Source organism: Oncorhynchus mykiss, chromosome 24 (genome assembly GCF_013265735.2).
Source record: "Oncorhynchus mykiss isolate Arlee chromosome 24, USDA_OmykA_1.1, whole genome shotgun sequence".
NCBI lineage: Eukaryota > Metazoa > Chordata > Actinopteri > Salmoniformes > Salmonidae > Oncorhynchus > Oncorhynchus mykiss.
In genome coordinates this window covers 584,939-605,193 of record NC_048588.1, presented here as the reverse complement: position 1 = coordinate 605,193, position 20,255 = coordinate 584,939, and the positions used below count along the sequence as shown (strand labels likewise).

The following is a 20,255-nucleotide window of genomic DNA, read 5'->3' as shown; positions in this document are numbered from 1 at the left end:
TCTTTCCTGACCATTTCAGACAATGCATCACAAGAAACGCAAAGTGCTCAGGGTAACTATCGGTCCCTTTTTATGATATTTTCTGATATTCACATGATGTTGTACTGATGTTCTTTACCACACGGCTGGCACTGGGTGGAATAAACAAACCATCATTTAGTTTAGTGTAGTGGTACTAGGTACTAGGACCAGCTCTGGTCCATGAGATGTTGCTAACCAGTCCCTAAAATGATTATCTGACATCAATTTAGTCAATTCTAAAGTGTTAGTTTTAATGTAAGGCTTCCTCCAAGAAGGAAGAACCGTAGCTGTCTGGTCTCTGCTATAAAGCAAGTTGAGAAACACTGGTAAATGAGACTTGGATGCTTTTAGGGCACTGAGCTCTCTCTTTCTCTCGCTCTGCCACCCATAACCCCCTCTCCATATCTCTCTCTCTAACTCTCTTCCTCCCCCTCTCTTTCTGCCTCTTTCTCTCCCCGTTTATTCCCCCCCAAACCCCTCTCTCTCCCTCCTTACTCTCCACCCTAGTGGATGTGCCAGAGTACAGCCTGACGGGCGAGTTCTGCCGGAAGCACTTCCTGACGGGCTTGTTGCTACGGGAGCTGGGCCTGGCGTTGCAGGATGAGCAGGACCTGCGCCACCTGGCCCTCGCCTGCCTCAAGAACCTGATGGCCAAGCATTCGCTGGACGCCCGCTACGCCATGAAGGTACGCCACGCACGCCAGCACCATGTAGCGGGCACCAGATGATAATATAACATGTGTCCCTAATGGGACCGTATTTTCTGTATAGTGCACTACTTTTGACCAGAGCCCAATAGTTTACAAGTACACTGTATATACAAGAGTATAATGACACCCCTTCAAATTAGTGGATTTAGCTATTTCAGCCTCTCCCGTTGCTGACAGGTGTATAAAATTGAGCACACAGCCATGCAATCTCCATAGACAAACATTAGCAATAGAATGGCCTTCCCAACAAGTCAGTTCGGCAAATTTCTGCCCTGCTAGAGCTGCCTCGGTCAACTGTTAAGTGCTGTTATTGTGAAGTGGAAACGTCTAGGAGTAACAACGGCTCGGCCGCGAAGTGATAGGCCACACAAGCTCACAGAACGGGACCATGCTGAAGCGCGTAAAAATAATCTGTCCTCGGTTGCAACACTTACTAGCAACACTTACTACCGAGTTCCAAACTGCCTCTGGAAGCAACGTCTGCACAAGAACTGTCCGTCGGGAGTTTCATAAAATGGGTTTCCCTGGCCGAGCAGCCGCACTCAAGCCTAAGATCACCATGCACAATGCCAAGCGTTGGCTGGAATGGTGTAAAGCTCACCGCCCTTGGACTCTGGAGCATTGGAAATGCGTTCTCTGAAGTGATGAATCACGCTTCACCGTCTGGCATTCCGACAGACTAATCTGGGTTTGTCGGATGCCAGGAGAACGCTACCTGCCTCAATACATAGTTTAACTGTAAAGTTTGGTGGAGGAGGAATAATGGTCTGAGGCTGCTTTTCATGGTTTGGGCGAGGCCCCTTAGCTCCAGTGAAGGGAATCTTAACGTTACAGCATACAATGATATTCTAGTCGATTCTGTGCTTCAAACTGGCATGCACAGAGCCCTGACCTCAACCGAACACCTTTGGGATGAATTGAAACGCCGACTGCGAGCAAAGCCTAATCGCCCAACATCAGTGCCCAACCTCACTAATGCTCTTGTGGCTGAATGGAAGCAAGTCCCTGCAGCAATGTTCCAACATCTGGTAGAAATCCTTCCCAGAGGAGGCTGTTGTAGCAGCAAACTCCATAAACTCCTATGATTTTGGAATGAGATGTTCGATGAGCAGACTTTTGGTCATGAAGTGTATGTCTGTAAGAAAGAGATGTGACAGTAAGCTGCGATATTAGCCTGGTTCCAGACATGCTTCTGTTTTAGTTTAGCCAACTCCTCTGATTACGGTTGACAGTTGATCTGGTTAAATAAAGGTGAAATAAAAAAAAATACTTTCAAAAATGGTGTGAGTTGGCTGAAGCACAAACAGATCTGGGACCAGACTGTTCCAATATTGATGTTCCACACAGGAAACTGAAATATTTTGATTGGACAGTGTACAATGTACTATAGCTGACAGAAACATATACACAGTAAAATTAACTTTTTAGATATTGGGTTGATATTGGGTGTGTGTGTGTGTGTGTGTGTGTGTGTGTGTGTGTGTGTGTGTGTGTGTGTGTGTGTGTGTGTGTGTGTGTGTGTGTGTGTGTGTGTGTGTGTGTGTGTGTGTGTGTGTGTGTGTGTGTGTGGGTGTGTGTGTGAGGAGTGAGGGGCACATTACAGTGATGGCTATGAGGATTTGAAACAGCAGGAAATCATTAAACTGGGCACATACGCTCTCTGACACACACACTCTACCATGGGGTCCTGTGTGCAGGAAGCAGACTATGTAATGCGCCATTCTCACTGGGACCTCTGAGCACTCAAGGAGAGAAGGTGGCATGGAGTGGGGTGCTGGAAAGGATCCAGGGTGCGTCCCAAATGGAACCCATAGGGTTCTGGTCAAGAGTAGCGCACTATGTAGGGAATAGGGTGCCATTTTCCACTCAGACCCCAGACAGCCAGATCCCATCTGAGATTAGGAGCCTGCCAAACCCAACACTGTACAACTGTTGACAGATCTCTGTTTCTTGCTCTCTCAATCACGCAGAGTTTAAAACCCCTGATAGTTACTCTCTGTAGGTCTGTTGCTCACTGTCGGTCTTTTTCTCTCTATTTCTCTCTCTTTCTTTCTCTTTGTCTCTCTGTCTGTCTCAAATTCTCTCCTCTCTTGCTCTCTGTCTCAAATTCACTCTCTCTCTCTCTCTCTCTCTCTCTCTCTCTCGCTCTCTATTTCCTGACTTTCTCCCTCCCCCTCAAACTCCTCTCTCCTCTCTCCTCCCATTCTCTATTTCTCTCTCCTCTCTCTGCCACCCCTCTCTTTCCTCCCTCTGCCCCTCCCCCCCCCCCCCCCCCCCCCCTCTCTCCTCCCTCTCTCTTCATATTCTCCAGGATAAGCAGGCGAGGATAGCGTCCCTCTACCTGCCTCTGTACGGCCTCATCCTGGACAACATGCCTCGCTTCTTCCTCCGAGACCTCTTCCCCATCTACTTCACCTCCAGTGACCAAGTAAGAGCCTCCACTGCAGCCCTGATTGACTGCAGCCCGGCCCATGACCAAGCAAAGTGCCACACAGCCACTGTTGTTGTAGTGATGTCATAGTTTGGCGCGGCCCGCAGTGCTACTTTAGGGTCATGTATGTCCAATCACAGCACCGTTCACAGAGTCTAGGGAGGGAGTGGTGGAGGGAGGGAGGGGGAGAGAGAGAGGAAGGGCAGGGATAAACGTTTACACAGGCACAGCCGCTCCGCTAATGTTACTTTTAAACACAGGAAATGGTAATTAAGCTTTATTAAGGGAAACCTGCATTTATGGTTCCCATCTATATTTGATGTGCCTCGGGAGAACCTGGCTGGGAAATGTTTTGTTTTTATATTCGTCAGGTAGTGGAATCGAGCTTTACCCGGGCAGACTCTCAGACTCCAATATCTTGCTCACTGGTGTTGGTGTGAACTGTGTCCCTCTGGGCCAGTAGAGTCGGCCAGTAGAGTCAAAGTGAAATGTTCCCCTCTGGCCCAGTGGTGTTACAGTATAATATTCCCTTGTAGCCTAGTGGTGTCAGTGAAATGTTTTCCTCTGTGCTAGTGGTGTCACAGTGAGATGTTTCCCTCTGCCTAGTGGTGTCACAGGGACATTTTTTGACATTTTTTCGTCTGGGCTTTCAAACTTCAAATCAAATATATTTATATAGCCCTTCGTACATCAGCTGATATCTCAAAGTGCTGTACAGAAACCCAGCCTAAAACCCCAAACAGCAAGCAATGCAGGTGTTGAAGCACGTTGGCTAGGAAAAACTCCCTAGAAAGGCCAAAACCTAGGAAGAAACCTAGAGAGGAACCAGGCTATGAGGGGTGGCCAGTCCTCTTCTGGCTGAGCCGGGTGGAGATTATAACAGAACATGGCCAAGATATTCAAATGTTCATAAATGACCAGCATGGTCAAATAATAGGTCTGGGACAGGTAGCACGTCCGGTGAACTGGTCAGGATTCCATAGCCGCAGGCAGAACAGTTGAAACTGGAGCAGCAGCATGGCCAGGTGGACTGGGGACAGCAAGGAGTCATCATGCCAGGTAGTCCTGAGGCATGGTCCTAGGGCTCAGGTCCTCCAAGAGAGAGAAAGAAAGAGAGAATTAGAGAGCATACTTAATTTCACACAGGACACCGGATAAGACAGGAGAAGTATTCCAGATATAACAAACTGACCCTAGCCCCCCGACACATAAACTACTGCAGCATAAATACTGGAGGCTGAGACAGGAGGGGTCAGGAGACACTGTGGCCCCATCCGATGATACCCCCGGACAGGGCCAAACAGGAAGGATATAACCCCACCCACTTTGCCAAAGCACAGCCCCCACACCACTAGAGGGATATCTTCAACCACCAACTTACCATCCTGAGACAAGGCCGAGTATAGCCCACAAAGATCTCCACCACGGCACAACCCAATGGGGGGAGCCAACCCATACAGGAAGATCACATCAGTGACTCAACCCACTCAAGTGATGCACCCCTCCTAGGGACGGCATGAAAGAGAAACTTCTTGCACTTAATGGAGCAGAGCAGAGCTATTGTGAAGTTGTCAAGAAAGTGAGTTTGTGTTTATACTGGACGTGCCGCCCCCACCTACCGTCAACCAGTCATGTCAATGCGGAGCTATTCGGAGACCTTTGCATCGTTACAAAATTTGAGAGGCGCACGGCGATAAGGTACGGAGCTTGATTTGGCCTCTGCATGGCTCCGGAGGCTCCGCAATTGCGTCATACGAAGCCTCAAACCACATTATTGGATCAAGCATAAATTGGCCTTCGCCTCCCGAGCCCGTTGTGGAGTTGCAGCGATGAGACAAGATCGAAATTTGGGAGAAAATAAAATAATAATGAACCAAAAAGTGTAGCATAGGTTGTGCGCTCTGCAAAGAACGTGTCCAATCCAAAAATGAGAAGGGTAAAGACTGGAATAATAATACATTGAATGCATTAACAGAAATTGCCATAACCAATCAAGCATTGTAGATTAGATATTTTAGTGATTAACGGTAAAAGTACCGTTGGTGGTATATGCAATGGGAAAGTGACATACACAAACAATCAAAGGCAAACAATTCACACAATAAAAAAATTAATAATTCTGACCTCTAGTCAGTTAAGAACAAATTCTTATTTTCAATGACAGCCTACTGGGGAACAGTGGGTTAACTCCCTTGTTCAGGGGCAGAATGGCAGATTTGTACCTTGTCAGTTCAGGGATTTGAACTTGCAACCTTTTGGTTACTAGTCCAATGCTCTAACCACTAGGCTACCCTGCTGCCCCAGAAGTTATGGAAAATGTATGTGCACAAATTGGTGAGCGCCTTCTGGAGAGAGAAGTGCATTGTGCATCTGGACACTGCATGGTCAGTCTGACGTCTGCATTGGCCATGCAGCATTTACGGTGATACTGCCTCTGCAGAAGTTAGTGTTCATACCTCTTGCGGAGCAGTGCAGAGCAGTTGTGAAGGAAGGGAGTTTGTGTTTATACAGGATGTACCGCCCCTACCTACCCTCAACCAATCATGTCAATGCGGAGCGACACAGAGCCCTAAGCACATTGTTCCAACATTTAGGAGACGCAGGCTTTTAGTCTAGGCCTCCGCAATGTATTAGTTCACTGAGATGAGCGCAAATACTGTGTGTGTGTGTGTGTGTGTGTGTGTGTGTGTGTGTGTGTGTGTACAGTTGAAGTTGGAAGTTTACATACACTTAGGTTGGAGTCATTAAAACTCGTTTTTCAACCACGCCACAAAGTTTTTGTTAATAAACTATAGTTTTGGCATTTTTCAAACAATTGTTTACAGACAGATTATTTCACGTATAATTCACTGTATCACAATTCCAGTGGGTCAGAAGTTTAAATACACTAAGTTTACTGTGCCTTTAAGCAGCTTGGATAATTCCAGAAAATGATGTCATGTCTTTAGAAGCTTCTGATAGGCTAATTGACATCATTTGAGTCAATTGGAGGTGTACCTGTGGGTGTATTTCAAGGCCTACCTTCAAACGCAGTGCCTCTTTACTTGACATCATGGGAAAGTCAAAAGAAAAAACATTTTAGACCTTCATCTGTACAAACAATAGTACGCAAGTATAAACACCACGGGGCCACACAGCTGTCATACCGCTCAGGAAGGAGACGCGTTCTGTCTCCTAGAGATGAACGTACGTACTTTTGTGCGAAAAGTGCAAATCAATCCCAGAACAAGAGCAAAGGACCTTGTGAAGATGCTGGAGGAAACGGGTACAAAAGTATCTATATCCACAGTAAAACGAGTCCTATATTGACATAAACTGAAAGGTCGCTCAGCAAGGAAGAAGCCACTGCTCCAAAACCGCCATTAAAAAGCCAGACTATGGTTTGCAACTGCACATGGGGACAAAGATTGTACTTTTTGGAGAAATATCCTCTGGTCTGATGCAACAAAAATATAACTGTTTGGCCATTATGGCCATTGTTATGTTTGGAGGAAAAAGGGGGTGGCTTGCAAGCCGAAAAACACCATCCCAACCGTGAAGCACGGGGGTGGCAGCATCATGTTGTGGGGGTGCTTTGCTGCTGCAGGAGGGACTGGTGCACTTCACAAAATAGATGGCATCACGAGGATGGAAAATTATGTGGATATATTGAAGCAACATCTCAAGACATCAGTCAGGAAGTTAAAGCTGGGTCGCAAATGGGTCTTCCAAATGGACAATGACCCCAAGCATACTTCAACGTTGTGGCAAAATGGCTTAAGGACAACAAAGTCAAGGTATTGGAGTGGCCATCACAAAGCCCTGACCTCAATCCTACAGAAAATTTGAGGGCAGAACTAAAGAGCGTGTGCGAGCAAGGAGGTCTACAAACCTGACTCAGTTACAGCAGCTCTGTCAGGAGGAATGGGCCAAGATTCACCCAACTTATTGTGGGAAGCTTGTGGAAGGCTACCCAAAACGTTTGACCCAAGTTAAACAATTTAAAGGCAATGCTACCAAATACTTATTGAGTGTATGTAAACTTCTGACCCACTGGGAATGTGATGAAAGAAATAAAAGCTGAAATAAATCATTCTCTCTACTATAATTCTGACATTTCACATTCTTAAAATAAAGTGGTGATCCTAACTTGCCTACGACAGGGAATTTTTACTAGGATTAAATGTCAGGAATTGTGAAAAACTGAGTTTATTAAATGTAAACAATTGTTGGAAAAATGACTTGTGTCTTGCACAAAGTAGATGTCCTAACCGACTTGCCAAAACTATAGTTTGTTTACAAGAAATTTGTGGAGTTGTTGAAACACTTAGTCATTAAAACTAGTTTATGTAAACTTCCGACTTCAACTGTGTGTATGTGTATATACAGTGCCTTGCGAAAGTATGTGGCCCCCTTGAACTTTGCGACCTTTTGCCACATTTCAGGCTTCAAACATAAAGATATAAAACTGTATTTTTTTGTGAAGAATCAACAACAAGTGGGACACAATCATGAAGTGGAACGACATTTATTGGATATTTCAAACTTTTTTAACAAATCAAAAACTGAAAAATTGGGCGTGCAAAATTATTCAGCCCCCTTAAGTTAATACTTTGTAGCGCCACCTTTTGCTGCGATTACAGCTGTAAGTCGCTTGGGGTATGTCTCTATCAGTTTTGCACATCCAGAGACTGAAATTTTTTCCCATTCCTCCTTGCAAAACAGCTCGAGCTCAGTGAGGTTGGATGGAGAGCATTTGTGAACAGCAGTTTTCAGTTCTTTCCACATATTCTCGATTGGATTCAGGTCTGGACTTTGACTTGGCCATTCTAACACCTGGATATGTTTATTTTTGAACCATTCCATTGTAGATTTTGCTTCTTCCCTGTCCCTGCTGAAGAAAAGCAGGCCCAAACCATGATGCTGCCACCACCATGTTTGACAGTGGGGATGGTGTGTTCAGGGTGATGAGCTGTGTTGCTTTTACGCCAAACATAACGTTTTGCATTGTTGCCAAAAAGTTCAATTTTGGTTTCATCTGACCAGAGCACCTTCTTCCACATGTTTGGTGTGTCTCCCAGGTGGCTTGTGGCAAACTTTAAACGACACTTTTTATGGATATCTTTAAGAAATGGCTTTCTTCTTGCCACTCTTCCATAAAGGCCAGATTTGTGCAATATACGACTGATTGTTGTCCTATGGACAGAGTCTCCCACCTCAGCTGTAGATCTCTGCAGTTCATCCAGAGTGATCATGGGCATCTTGGCTGCATCTCTGATCAGTCTTCTCCTTGTATGAGCTGAAAGTTTAGAGGGACGGCCAGGTCTTGGTAGATTTGCAGTGGTCTGATACTCCTTCCATTTCAATATTATCGCTTGCACAGTGCTCCTTGGGATGTTTAAAGCTTGGGAAATCTTTTTGTATCCAAATCCGGCTTTAAACTTCTTCACAACAGTATCTCGGACCTGCCTGGTGTGTTCCTTGTTCTTCATGATGCTCTCTGCGCTTTTAACGGACCTCTGAGACTATCACAGTGCAGGTGCATTTATACGGAGACTTGATTACACACAGGTGGATTGTATTTATCATCATTAGTCATTTAGGTCAACATTGGCTCATTCAGAGATCCTCACTGAACTTCTGGAGAGAGTTTGCTGCACTGAAAGTAAAGGGGCTGAATAATTTTGCACGCCCAATTTTTCAGTTTTTGATTTGTTAAAAAAGTTTGAAATATCCAATAAATGTCGTTCCACTTCATGATTGTGTCCCACTTGTTGTTGATTCTTCACAAAAAAATACAGTTTTATATCTTTATGTTTGAAGCCTGAAATGTGGCAAAAGGTCGCAAAGTTCAAGGGGGCCGAATACTTTCGCAAGGCACTGTGTATATATATGCTACTGCTTGACAAAAAATGTAATGGTCAACCAACATGCAGTCTATTGACCAAACAATCAACCAGTCACCTAATTGGGGTCAGCCCTAAAGGGATACCATATTGTTTTTAAACGTGTGCTTGCTTTTCTCATCTGACAAAACCAAAGCTGATTCAGAGGGGGTATGGCAGATTTCAAACTCTTCAGCGAAGGACTCGGGTAGGATACACATGACTATCCTCGATGAAAGGTGGATATCGAGGGGGGTAGGACAGACTATAGTTCGCGGACAAACAAATTGACTTCTCCTCGACCACTTATCGGGTTCCAGGTAACACGGATGAGAGAGGGTGGAGCACGGACTTTTGCCCAAATGAGAAAATGCTACGCTGAAATGAATCCCTCTGGCCTAGTGGTGTCGCACTGAAATGTTTCCCACTGGCCTAGTGATGTCACAGTGAAATGTATCCCTCTGGCCTAGTGGTGTTCCAGCAAACTCTTGCCCCCTCTCCAGGGTTCAAGAGATGACCTGAGTGTGGGAGGGGGTGTGGCAGGTCCTGTGGCTCACGTCATTCGCCATGGCAACTCGGTGGATGCCTCCTTTTCCAAAGAAGTGCTCAACTCCATCACAGGTAGTGTGTGTGTGTGTGTGTGTGTGTGCGTGTGCGTGTGCGTGCTTGCATACTTTTGTGTGTGTGTTTGCAACTGTGTCTGCACCATAACCTCTAACCCTTCTCCTGCCCCCAGCCTTTTCCTCCCTGGCTGTTTCTACGGGTAACCATGCCGACTCGCGGGGTTCTCTGATTAGCATAGAGTCCAACCCCAGCGACAGGAACAGCGAGAAGATGGACGGATGTGAAAAGGTGTGAAAGATGACTCACTCAGCGGAATGTCATATCCGGAAATGTTGTGCAGGCTGTGTTGGCTTAAAGAAAGAACAAAAATATTATAACTATTGCATGAAGAAGAATGTGTGTCTTTCTCCTTCTCTCTCTGTCAACCCCCCCCCCCCCCCCCCTCACTCTACCTCCCACCTCTCTCTCCCTTCCCCCTCTCTCTAACTCCCCCCATTTCTCTCCCATCCTTCCTTCCCTCACTCTCTCTGTCAGTTTGCCCGGCCTCAGTCTCTGATAGGCTTTGGATCTCGCATTGACAAGCTGGACCAGGCCGAGACGCGCAGTCTGCTCATGTGTTTCCTCCACATCATGAAGACCATATCTGAGGGTGAGACACGTAGTGTTACCTCCATGCAGGTCCTATAATTCACTACAGTAAACTCCAAAAGTATTGGGACAGTGATGCATGTTCTGTTGTTTTGGCTCTATATTCCAGCTCTTTGGATTTGAAATGATACAATGACCATGATGTTAAAGTGCAGAATGTCCACTTTAATTTGAGGGTATTTGCATTCGTATCAGGTGAACCATTTAGAAATTACAGCACTTTTTGTACATAGTCCCCCCATTTTAGGGGACCAAAAGTATTGGGACAAATTCACTTATACATGTATTAAAGTAGTCAAAAGTTAGGTACAGTATTTATATCAAGGTTGGACTCTACAAATTGGTGGATGTATTTGCTGTTTGTTTTGGTTGTGTTTCAGATGATTTTGTGACCAATAGAAATGAATGGTACATAATTTGTTGTGTCATTTTGAAGTCACTTTAATTTTAATTAAGAATACAATATGTTTCTAAACACTTCTACATCAATGTGGATGCTACCATGATTGCGGATAATCCTGAATGAATTGTGAATACTGACGGGTGAGGAAGTTACAGAAGCACAAATACCATCTGCACTTTAACGTTATAGTCGTTGTATCATTTCACATCCAAAGTGCTGGAATATAGAGCCAAAACAACAACAAATGTGTCACTGTCCCAATACTTTTGGACTGCAGTGTGTATGTGTTCTTTATGAAATTCTATGGTTAACCCCTTCACTTCCGGACCATAGCAACAGTACAGTGGCCTGGTATCAATCGGACCATATGCTAGGCCTACACTACAGTAGACGGGTAGCTAGTACCCGTTAGCCAATTCCTTAGTGTTAACCTCTTCCATACCGGACCGTAGCCTACAGTAGGGTTGTTACGATACCAGTATACTCAACTTTCCATGGCAGAAAGGGAAACAGGAAGTCTAAACTATGCGTCATGTGAAATACTTTGTGCCAACGCTTGGGAAGGAAACAGCTGTGACTCTGGATGACGTCATAAGGTTGTTTGTTTCCAACATTTGGACTGTTTTCCTCAAGACATTTAAGTCCGCTTCCTGATTTGTTTGCTTGCCATGATACTTCAGTGTGTCGCGACACTGGTATGCACTGTTAGTCACATCCTTGCAAGTTGCACAGTGAGGTGGTGCAGGTACGGGTTTATGTGATAAGGACGCTGCCTTTTTAAAATGTATTCTAATTCCCCCTCCCAGACGTGATGGTTTCCTATTGGCACCGAGCCATACACCAGGAGATCGCCGACTTCTTCAACCTCCTGGAGTGAGTATCCTCACTGTTAACCGTTCCTTTGTGCCTGTGTGCATGGACAGATACCACATGCAGATGGATACATTACGTGTATTACATTCATTGCATTGATTTTCAATGACACAGCTAAGCATATCAGACTTTAAATAAGTAGTTGTTGTACATGGTGTAACAGAAGTGGTACATCCCGTTGACCTTGGTTGTGACGGAGCCTGTGGAGGAAGAGAAGAAATTATTACATGTTTTATTTTTGACCATACCGCACAAACACACAGATGTACAGTGGGGCAAAAAAGTATTTAGTCAGCCACCAATTGTGCAAGTTCTCCTACTTAAAAAGATGAGAGAGGCCTGTAATTTTCATCATAGGTACACTTCAACTATGACAGACAAAATGAGAGAAAAAAAATCCAGAAAATCACATTGTAGGATTTTGAATGAATTTATTAGCAAATTATGGTGGAAAAAAAAAACTTGCACAATTGGTGGCTGACTAAATACTTTTTTGCCCCACTGTATGTGTATGTGTGTATGTATATGTGTATATGTATATGTATATATATATATATAAATATATAATTTGTATTTTTTATTGGGTGGAATGTTTAATTTAACAAATCCTTGTTCCGATCTCCTGACCCACAGTATGTAAAGGTAGGGCTGACTATGTCGGTTGCGGATGGTTTATGTTTTGACCGGCAGTGCTTAGCAAAATAATCTTGAGGCTATATCTTGCTTATCTCTGGGATTGACCCAGGATGACGCTTAAATGCGCAATATGTTTAAGTTGCAACTTATTCTGTTTAGGTTTATTAGATGCGAACTGAACACTTTATTCGCGGGAGCCTCCTCAGTTCATATGTTAGTAGAAGTTCAGGGATAGTGAGAGGTGAACGTATAGTTGGGATTTTATTTTTGTTTTACCTCTTGTTCGAGGTCGCGCCGTGCTTCTTTGGCATCGGCCAGACAATGTGTTTATTATTTTATTTTTTCATTTTTTTTCTCTCCTGTTTGTGCATGCCTGTTAAATGTGGGTTGATGGGGGGGGGTAAGTGTTGGGGAAATTAGGGGAACAGGTGGGAAGTAAAGGTGCTTGCGGGGGGGAGGGGTGGGTTGGATACTGCTCGGGTGTAGGTGCTACATATGCTGATTGTGATGGTTTGGTGCGCTTTCTTACCTTTTTACCAAGTTACATGTTATGCAGGCCACCATAGGAACTACAAACGAGAGGAGGGCTTACATTCACTTCCTGGAATGTCAAGGGTTTAAACGAACCAATTAAGAGAGGCAAGGTCCTAGCCCACTTGAAAGCACTCTTGTCTGATATTATATTTTTGCAAGAAACCCATCTGAAGAATAACTCTCATAGCAGACTTAAATGTAGGTGGGTGGGGCAAGTGTATCACTCTAACTTCTCTGCCAAAACGAGAGGCACAGCGATTCTGGTACGGAAAGGAATTCCCTTTCTACATAAAACCACTATTGCGGATAAAGAGGGTCGGTATGTGATCGTAATAGAAGAAATCCACTCTACCTCAGTAACTCTACTAAATATCTATGGGCCAAACATTGATAACCCCTCTTTTTTCAAAAGAGTCCTTTCCCTGATTCCAGATATCTCCCATACTAACCTGGTCATTGGAGGGGACCCTAACTGTGTGCTAGACCAATATTTGGATAGATCCTCTACCCGGCGAACCCCTACCTCCTATTCAAGCGAATTCTTGAATACCTACATAAAAAATTCTAACTTATTTGATCGCTAACCCTACGGGTAGGGAATACTCCTTTTACTCTCATTTTCACAATGTTTACACTCGAATTGACTACTTTTTGTTGGATGCTAGACTACTCCCCTATACCTGTAATGTGAGGTATCATGATATTATAATCTCGGACCACAGTCCACTCACCTTCTCCCTGAGATTGTGTGACATTGTACCAAACGAGAGGGTCTGGAGGTTGAATCCTCAGCTCCTCACAGAACCAACATTTTGTGAATATCTTAAAGACCAAATTACATTTTTCTTTGATACCAACGCCGAGACTGAAGGCTTATCTGAGAGGCTGTATCATCTCCTTTCAGGCTGCCAGGAGTAGGCAAAACAGAGGAAAACTGGAAGAACTGGAGGGAAACATTAAAAAATGACCTCTTTAAAATTTGAATATAATCAGATTCTCTCAGCTAAAATTGCTAAATCTTTTCTCTATGCCAAGCAAAAATATTTTGAGTTTGGTGACAAACCACGCAAATTACTCGCCAGACAACTTCGGAAAAAATGTGAGTCTATATACATCTAAAGCGGATCCAACTCCTTAATTATGCAAACATTTTTGGAGGACTGTAATCTTCCTGCCCTGAACCAGGAATATTCTAACTGAATAAGGAAATATCTCTTGATGAAATTCGAGAAACAATTAAATCTCTAAAAAGTGGCAAGACCCCGGGCCCAGATGGATACCCTGGTGAATTCTATAAAACATTCAGCAACATGCTCTCTCCCTACCTGCACAAAATGTTGGTTCAGGCCAATGAGGATGGAGCTCTCCCTTCTACTTTGGACGAAGTGTTCATTACAGTTATACATAAGAAGGGTAAAGATCCAGAAGAGGTAGGGTCATACAGACCAATATCTCTCCTTAATACAGACCAAAAGATTTTAGCAAAAACTCTGGCTAACAGGCTTAGCACTTTAATTGGCAAATTGGTCCATTCGGATCAGACCGGCTTTATCCCTAACAGAAACTCATTCTTCAATCTCAGGCGCCTCTTCAATATGATGTATTCTCAGAGGTTACCCAACGTGGACCTTGCCGTTATATATCTCTTGACGCCAAAAAGGCCTTTGACCAAGTTGAGTGGCCCTATCTATTCAAGGTCCTACAGAAATGTAATATTGGAGGTGGGTTCATAAATTGGATCCAGCTTTTATATAGGAACCCCTGTGCCAGAATACTCACTAACCAATCATTGTCGGCCCGATTTAACCTTTACAGGGGGACAAGGCAGGGTTGTGCGCTGTCGCCTATGCTCTTCGCCCTAATTATCGAACCGCTCGCTCAGACGATTAGATCTCATGCAGCAATACACGGCTATAATACTAAAGATACTCTAAATAAGATTTCCCTATACGCAGATGACATCCTCCTCTATGTAACAGAACCCCAGGCTAGTATCCCAGCTATTCTTGATGTGATCAATTTGTTTGGTACCTTCTCAGGATACAGAATAAATTGGAACAAGAGTGAATTAATGCCCATACGGTCACAAAACACCTCCTGGCTAGAACATCTCCCATTTAAGTTATCTTCAGACAAATTTACCTACCTAGGAATTGTAGTTACCAAACAATACTCCTTACTATTTAAAGAGATTTTCCCCTCTCTGATACAAAAACTCAAGGCAAACATACTATTTTGGAGAACTCTCCCAATTTCTCTGCTCGGAAGAATTAATGCCATTAAAATGGTCTTCCTCCCACAACTGCTTTACCTATATCAGAACATCCCAGTATTCATACCTAAATCCTTTCATAAACAACTGGACTCAATTATCAATCCTTTCATCTGGGATTATAAAACACACAGGATAGGTAAAAAACACCTCTGTAAATCCAAGATGGAAGGAGGATTGTCTCTCCCAAATGTTATATTTTATTACTGGGCCGTTAACCTCCGCATTGTTACGTTTCTGCTGGATGATGCACTTCCGTCATCCAGCTGGCTTAGTATGGAGCGTGAGGAGTGTCGCCCCCTCTCTATTGTCACTGTGATTTTGTTGCCTGTCAATCTGGAGATTCACTTTATTGTAACAATCCTATTATACATAGCACAGTCCGAATCTGGAAGCAAATTAAAGTCCACTTTGAGTTTAGACCAATGTCATTCATGCTCCCTGTCTCCAGGAATCCCTCCTTTGCCCCCTCTAACCTTGATAATACTTTTGAGCGATGGGGAGAGTTGGGAAAATAACCATAGGGGATTTATACATAGAAGGGACCTTTGCTTCCTTTGAGTTGCTGAGGGAAACTTAGAATCTTCCGAAAAGTATTTTTTTCAGATACCTACAAATTAGAGGCTACGTTAGAAAACACCTCCCAACATTTGGGAATGCTAAACCTTCCATGTTTGACGGATGCATAAAAATATGCCCCACCTCAGATAAACTGATATCGCAAACTGATATGATGCTTTTCAATCTGTTAGCACACCTTCTGCAGATGCCATCAAGGCAAAATGGGAGGAAGAACTAGGGACTGACATCTTGGTGGTAGACTGGGAAGAGAGCTTGGAGTATATCCACACATGCTCCATTAATTCCAGACATCGTCTCATACAATTCAAGGTATTACACAGATTACACTATTCCAAAACTAAACTGCAAATAAATAATAACTAAATATTTCCTGATACATCCCCTACATGTGATAAATGTCAGGCTACGCAGGGTACACTACTCCACTGCTTTGCCCTATGCTCTAGCTTGCATGGTTATTGGTGTGGAATTTTTGGGATCCTCTCTGAAGTTTTGGAGACTTCAATAGATCCAGACCCGCTTCTGATAATCCTGAGAGTATCTGAGTCCCTAAACGGATTAACCAACCCCCAAAAACAACTAATCTCTTACGGTCTCATTTCGGCAAAAAAACTAATCTTGTTGTTTTGGAAAAGGAGGGAAGCGCCCTCTACCAAATTATGGCTCAGTGAATTGGCAAACACTGTACACTTAGAAAGAATTAGATATATTCTGAACAATAAATTATCAACATTTGATCAAATCTGGCAGCCTTTCCTCTCCTACTTGGACGAGTCGGCGCTGTGAATTTGTAGATAAGAATTGTATACCTGTCTTGTATACCCATACACCATTCTTGTGTGTGTTTAATAAAAAAATATTTGAAACAAAAGAACATCCAATAGTCAAAGGTATATGAAATACAAATGGTATAGAGAGAAATAGTCGACGCGTCATAATTCCTATAATAACTACAACCTAAAACTTCTTAACTGGGAATATTGAACCACCAGTTTTCATATGTTCTGAGCAAGGAACTTAAACGTTATCTTTTTTACATGGCACATATTGCACTTTTACTTTCTTCTCCAACACTGTTTTTGCATTATGTAAACCAAATTGAACATGTTTCATTATTTATTTGAGACTAAATAGATCTTATTTATGTATTATATTAAGTTAAAATAAGTGTTCATTGTTCATTCAGTATTGTTGTAATTGTCATTTACAAATATATATTTATATAAAAATCGTATTTTTTGGTCCTCCAATAATCGGTATCGATTATTGGCATTCTCTCTACCAGCTTCATGAGGTAGTCACCTGGAATGTATTTCAATGAACAGGTGTTAAAAGTTCATTTGTGGAATTTATTTCCTTCTTAATGCATTTTATCCAATCAGTTGTGTTGTGACAAGGTAGGGATGGTATACAGAAGATCCATATTGGTAAAATATTTGGTAAAATACCAAGTCCATATTATGGCAAGAACATCTTAAATAAGCAAAGAGAAACGAAAGTCCATCATTACCAGCCTCAGAAATTGCAGCCCAAATAAATGCTTCACAGAGTTCAAGTAACAGACACATCTCAACATCAACTGTTCATAGGAGACTGCGTGACTCATACCTTCATGATTGAATTGCTGCAAAGAAACCACTACTAAAGGACATCAATAAGAAGAGACTTGGTTGGCCCAAGAAACACGCGCGAAGGACATTAGACCGGTAGAAATCTGTCATTTTGGTTTGATGTGTCCAAATTTGAGCTTTTTGGTTCCAACCGCCGTGTCATTATGAGACTCAGAGTAGGTGAACGGACGATCTCCACATTTGTGGTTCCCACCGTGAAGCATGGAGGAGGAGGTGTGATGGTGTGGGGGTGCATTGCTGGTGACACTGTCAGTGATTTATTTAGAATTCAAGGCACACTTACCCAGCATGGCTACCACAGCATTCTGCAGCGATACACATCCCATCTGGTTTGCGCTTAGTGGGACTGTCATTTGTTTTTCAACAGGACAATGACCCAACACACCTCCAGGCTGTGTAAGGGCTATTTGACCAAGAAGGAGAGTGATGGAGTGCTGCATTAGATGACCTGGCCTCCACAATCACCCGACCTCAATACAATTGAGATGGTTTGGGATGAGTTGGACCGCAGAGTGAAGGAAAAGCAGCAAACAAGTGTTCAGCATATGTGGGAACTCCTTGAAGACTGTTGGAAAACCATTTCAGGTGAAACTGGTTGAGAGAATGCCAAGAGTGTGCGAAGCTGTCATCAAGGCGGCTACTTTTAAGGATCTCAAATATAAAATATTTTTTGATTTGTTTAACACTTTTTTGGTTACTACATGATTCCATATGTGTTATTTCATAGTTTTTATGTCTTTACTATTATTCTAAAATATAGAAAATAGTAAAAATAAAGAAAAACCTGGGAATGAGTAGTTGTATCCAAACTTTTGACTGTTACTGTATTTATTATTTTTATTTTACCCCCTTTTTCTCCCCAATTTCGATCTTGTCTCATTGCTGCAACTCCCCAATGGGCTCGGGAGGCGATGGTCGAGTCTTGCGTCCTCCGAAACGACATGACCCGCCAACCTTCCCACTTAACCTGGAAGCCAGCCGCACCAATGTGTCGGAGGAAACACCGTTCAACTAACGACCGAGGTCAGCCTGCAGGCGCCGGCCCAACACAAGGAGTCGCTATAGTGCAATGAGCTAAGTAAAGCCCCCCTGGCCAAACCCTCCCCTAACCCGGAAGATGCTGGGCCAATTATGCGCCGCCCTATGAAACTCCCCGATCACGGCCGGTTGTAATACAGTCCGGGATCGAACCAGGGTCTGTAGAAATGCCTCTAGCACTGCGATGCAGTACCACTCGGGAGGCCCCCAAAATGTTCTTTTTTTGTTGTTAAACTTTTGTAGTCTTAGGCCTATATTCAATCCGGACCGCGGAAGATCTGTGTTATAGCACAATTTACATTTGAGCGCATTTCCTATTGAGACGACATATTTACCGTAAGCGTGGTCTCTGCGAATAACATTGCCTTTAAAAGTCAATCACGCAGTCCGGATTGAATCTACCTAACTTGAACTCTGGTAGTTCAACTATAAGTATGACATTGTCCTCTCATTACAGGTAGGGAGGTAGGAAGGTATGCATAGCAGAAAGAGACAGAAGAGAAAGGGAATGATGGGAGACTTGGCAGAGGGGAACGGATGAGACCGATAAAATAAAGACAGAAAAAGAAAGAAAGAGTGTGGCTGTAAAACTGCTGAGATTTATAGAGGGATAGGCCCCAACTGTTCTCCCCTAGCCTCCACTCAGCTCTGCAGTAAATTCACTGTGTTTCCTGTCTCTGCTGGAGCTTCTGTTATTATAACACACAGCTCCAAGACACACAGTACTGTAGTACCTGTCCTCAGCTCACAGTGGACACACACACACACACACACACACACACACACACACACACACACACACACACACACACACACACACACACACACACACACACACACACACACACACACACACACACACACACACACACACACACACACACACACACACACATCGTGACGGCACGCACAACACATACCCACACACGTACAAACTTATACTCACCACACACCCTAATACACACTCTCTCTCATCTTCCTCTATGCAGGCTGTGTCTCCAGCACTTCAGATTCCTGGGGAAGCGTCACATAGCCAGGTAAGTGTTAGCCTTCCCCAGGAGCTTTAACCTGATACTATGTACAGTACCTGCTTCTGTTCCTCCTCTCCCACTCAGAGGTTGTGCGTCCGTGTGTGTTCATTGTTTTTTACCAATGATAGACATGCAACAGAACCTTCTGTCAGATTGTGTGAAATGTAATGTTTGCTCAACAGCCAGATACACACACACACACACACACACACGTTAAACTACCCTCCCCCCTACGACACACAGTCACACACGCACGCAACCTTCGGTCACACAGAAACGTAAAATATGCACTGTATGAGTATGCACACACACCCAGGCTGCTCCCAGGCTGTGTGTGTGTGTGTGTGTGTGTGTGTGTGTGTGTGTGTGTGTGTGTGTGTACGTGGATCCTGGAGCACAGCCAATGGCTTTCCCAGACAGACTTTTTCTCTTCGCCTGGATTTGAATTCCTCTCCGCTAATTTAATTAGTCCTTATTTCCTCCTCAGTGTGAAGAACAAGCAGTGATGTTTATTTTTTCTTCTTGTTCTCTTTTTGTCGGAGCCAACTAAAGGCTGGGAATGTGGTGTGTTTATCTATGTCAAGCATTAGTAGAATAAAGACGAAGGGGCTGGACGATGTTGTGTCCCCCAAATGGCAGCCTAGTGCACTACTTTTGACCAGAGCCCGTAAGGGAACTATAAAGGGAATAGGGTGCCATTTGGGTCACAAACGTTGTCTGGGGCTGGTAAGTAACATGCAACCTTAATCAGAGAGGCTGCTGGGGGATTTGAATACGCTCTCTCTCTCTCCTTCTACGAGGTGCCAAGCCTTTGATGCCTGTCTGAACTGAGTGTGAGCTCTTTTTTGAAGTACGCCGTTGACTTGCGCGTTGTGCATCCACATCGCTGGTTGAAGGTTTCGCCGAGACATTCCTATAATGTATTCTGTTTCAATTGCGCCTCATTGATTTTTATTTCCCTCTTTTAACCTCATCCAGCAGATCTCTCTGTTGAGTGGATACAGCCCAGCAGGAGCA

The 20,255-nt window shown here is 43.7% G+C and overlaps 1 protein-coding gene across 12 annotated transcripts in view; it reads left to right on the top strand.

The window, feature by feature from the left end:
* dock10 (dedicator of cytokinesis 10) overlaps positions 1-20,255 on the top strand; it is a 177,770-nt gene that overhangs the window by 109,590 nt on the left and 47,925 nt on the right. For 10 of the 12 annotated variants that reach the window (XM_036961951.1, XM_036961950.1, XM_036961946.1 and 7 more), the window contains exons 31-38: positions 20-52; positions 529-707; positions 3,043-3,159; positions 9,497-9,647; positions 9,763-9,878; positions 10,125-10,239; positions 11,448-11,514; positions 19,197-19,244. In XM_036961951.1, coding sequence (XP_036817846.1) covers positions 20-52; positions 529-707; positions 3,043-3,159; positions 9,497-9,647; positions 9,763-9,878; positions 10,125-10,239; positions 11,448-11,514; positions 19,197-19,244 — 826 coding nt within the window. The remainder of the gene's footprint in view (positions 1-19; positions 53-528; positions 708-3,042; positions 3,160-9,496; positions 9,648-9,762; positions 9,879-10,124; positions 10,240-11,447; positions 11,515-19,196; positions 19,245-20,255) is intronic. The other 2 variants (XM_036961948.1, XM_036961949.1) reach the window with 1 other exon arrangement.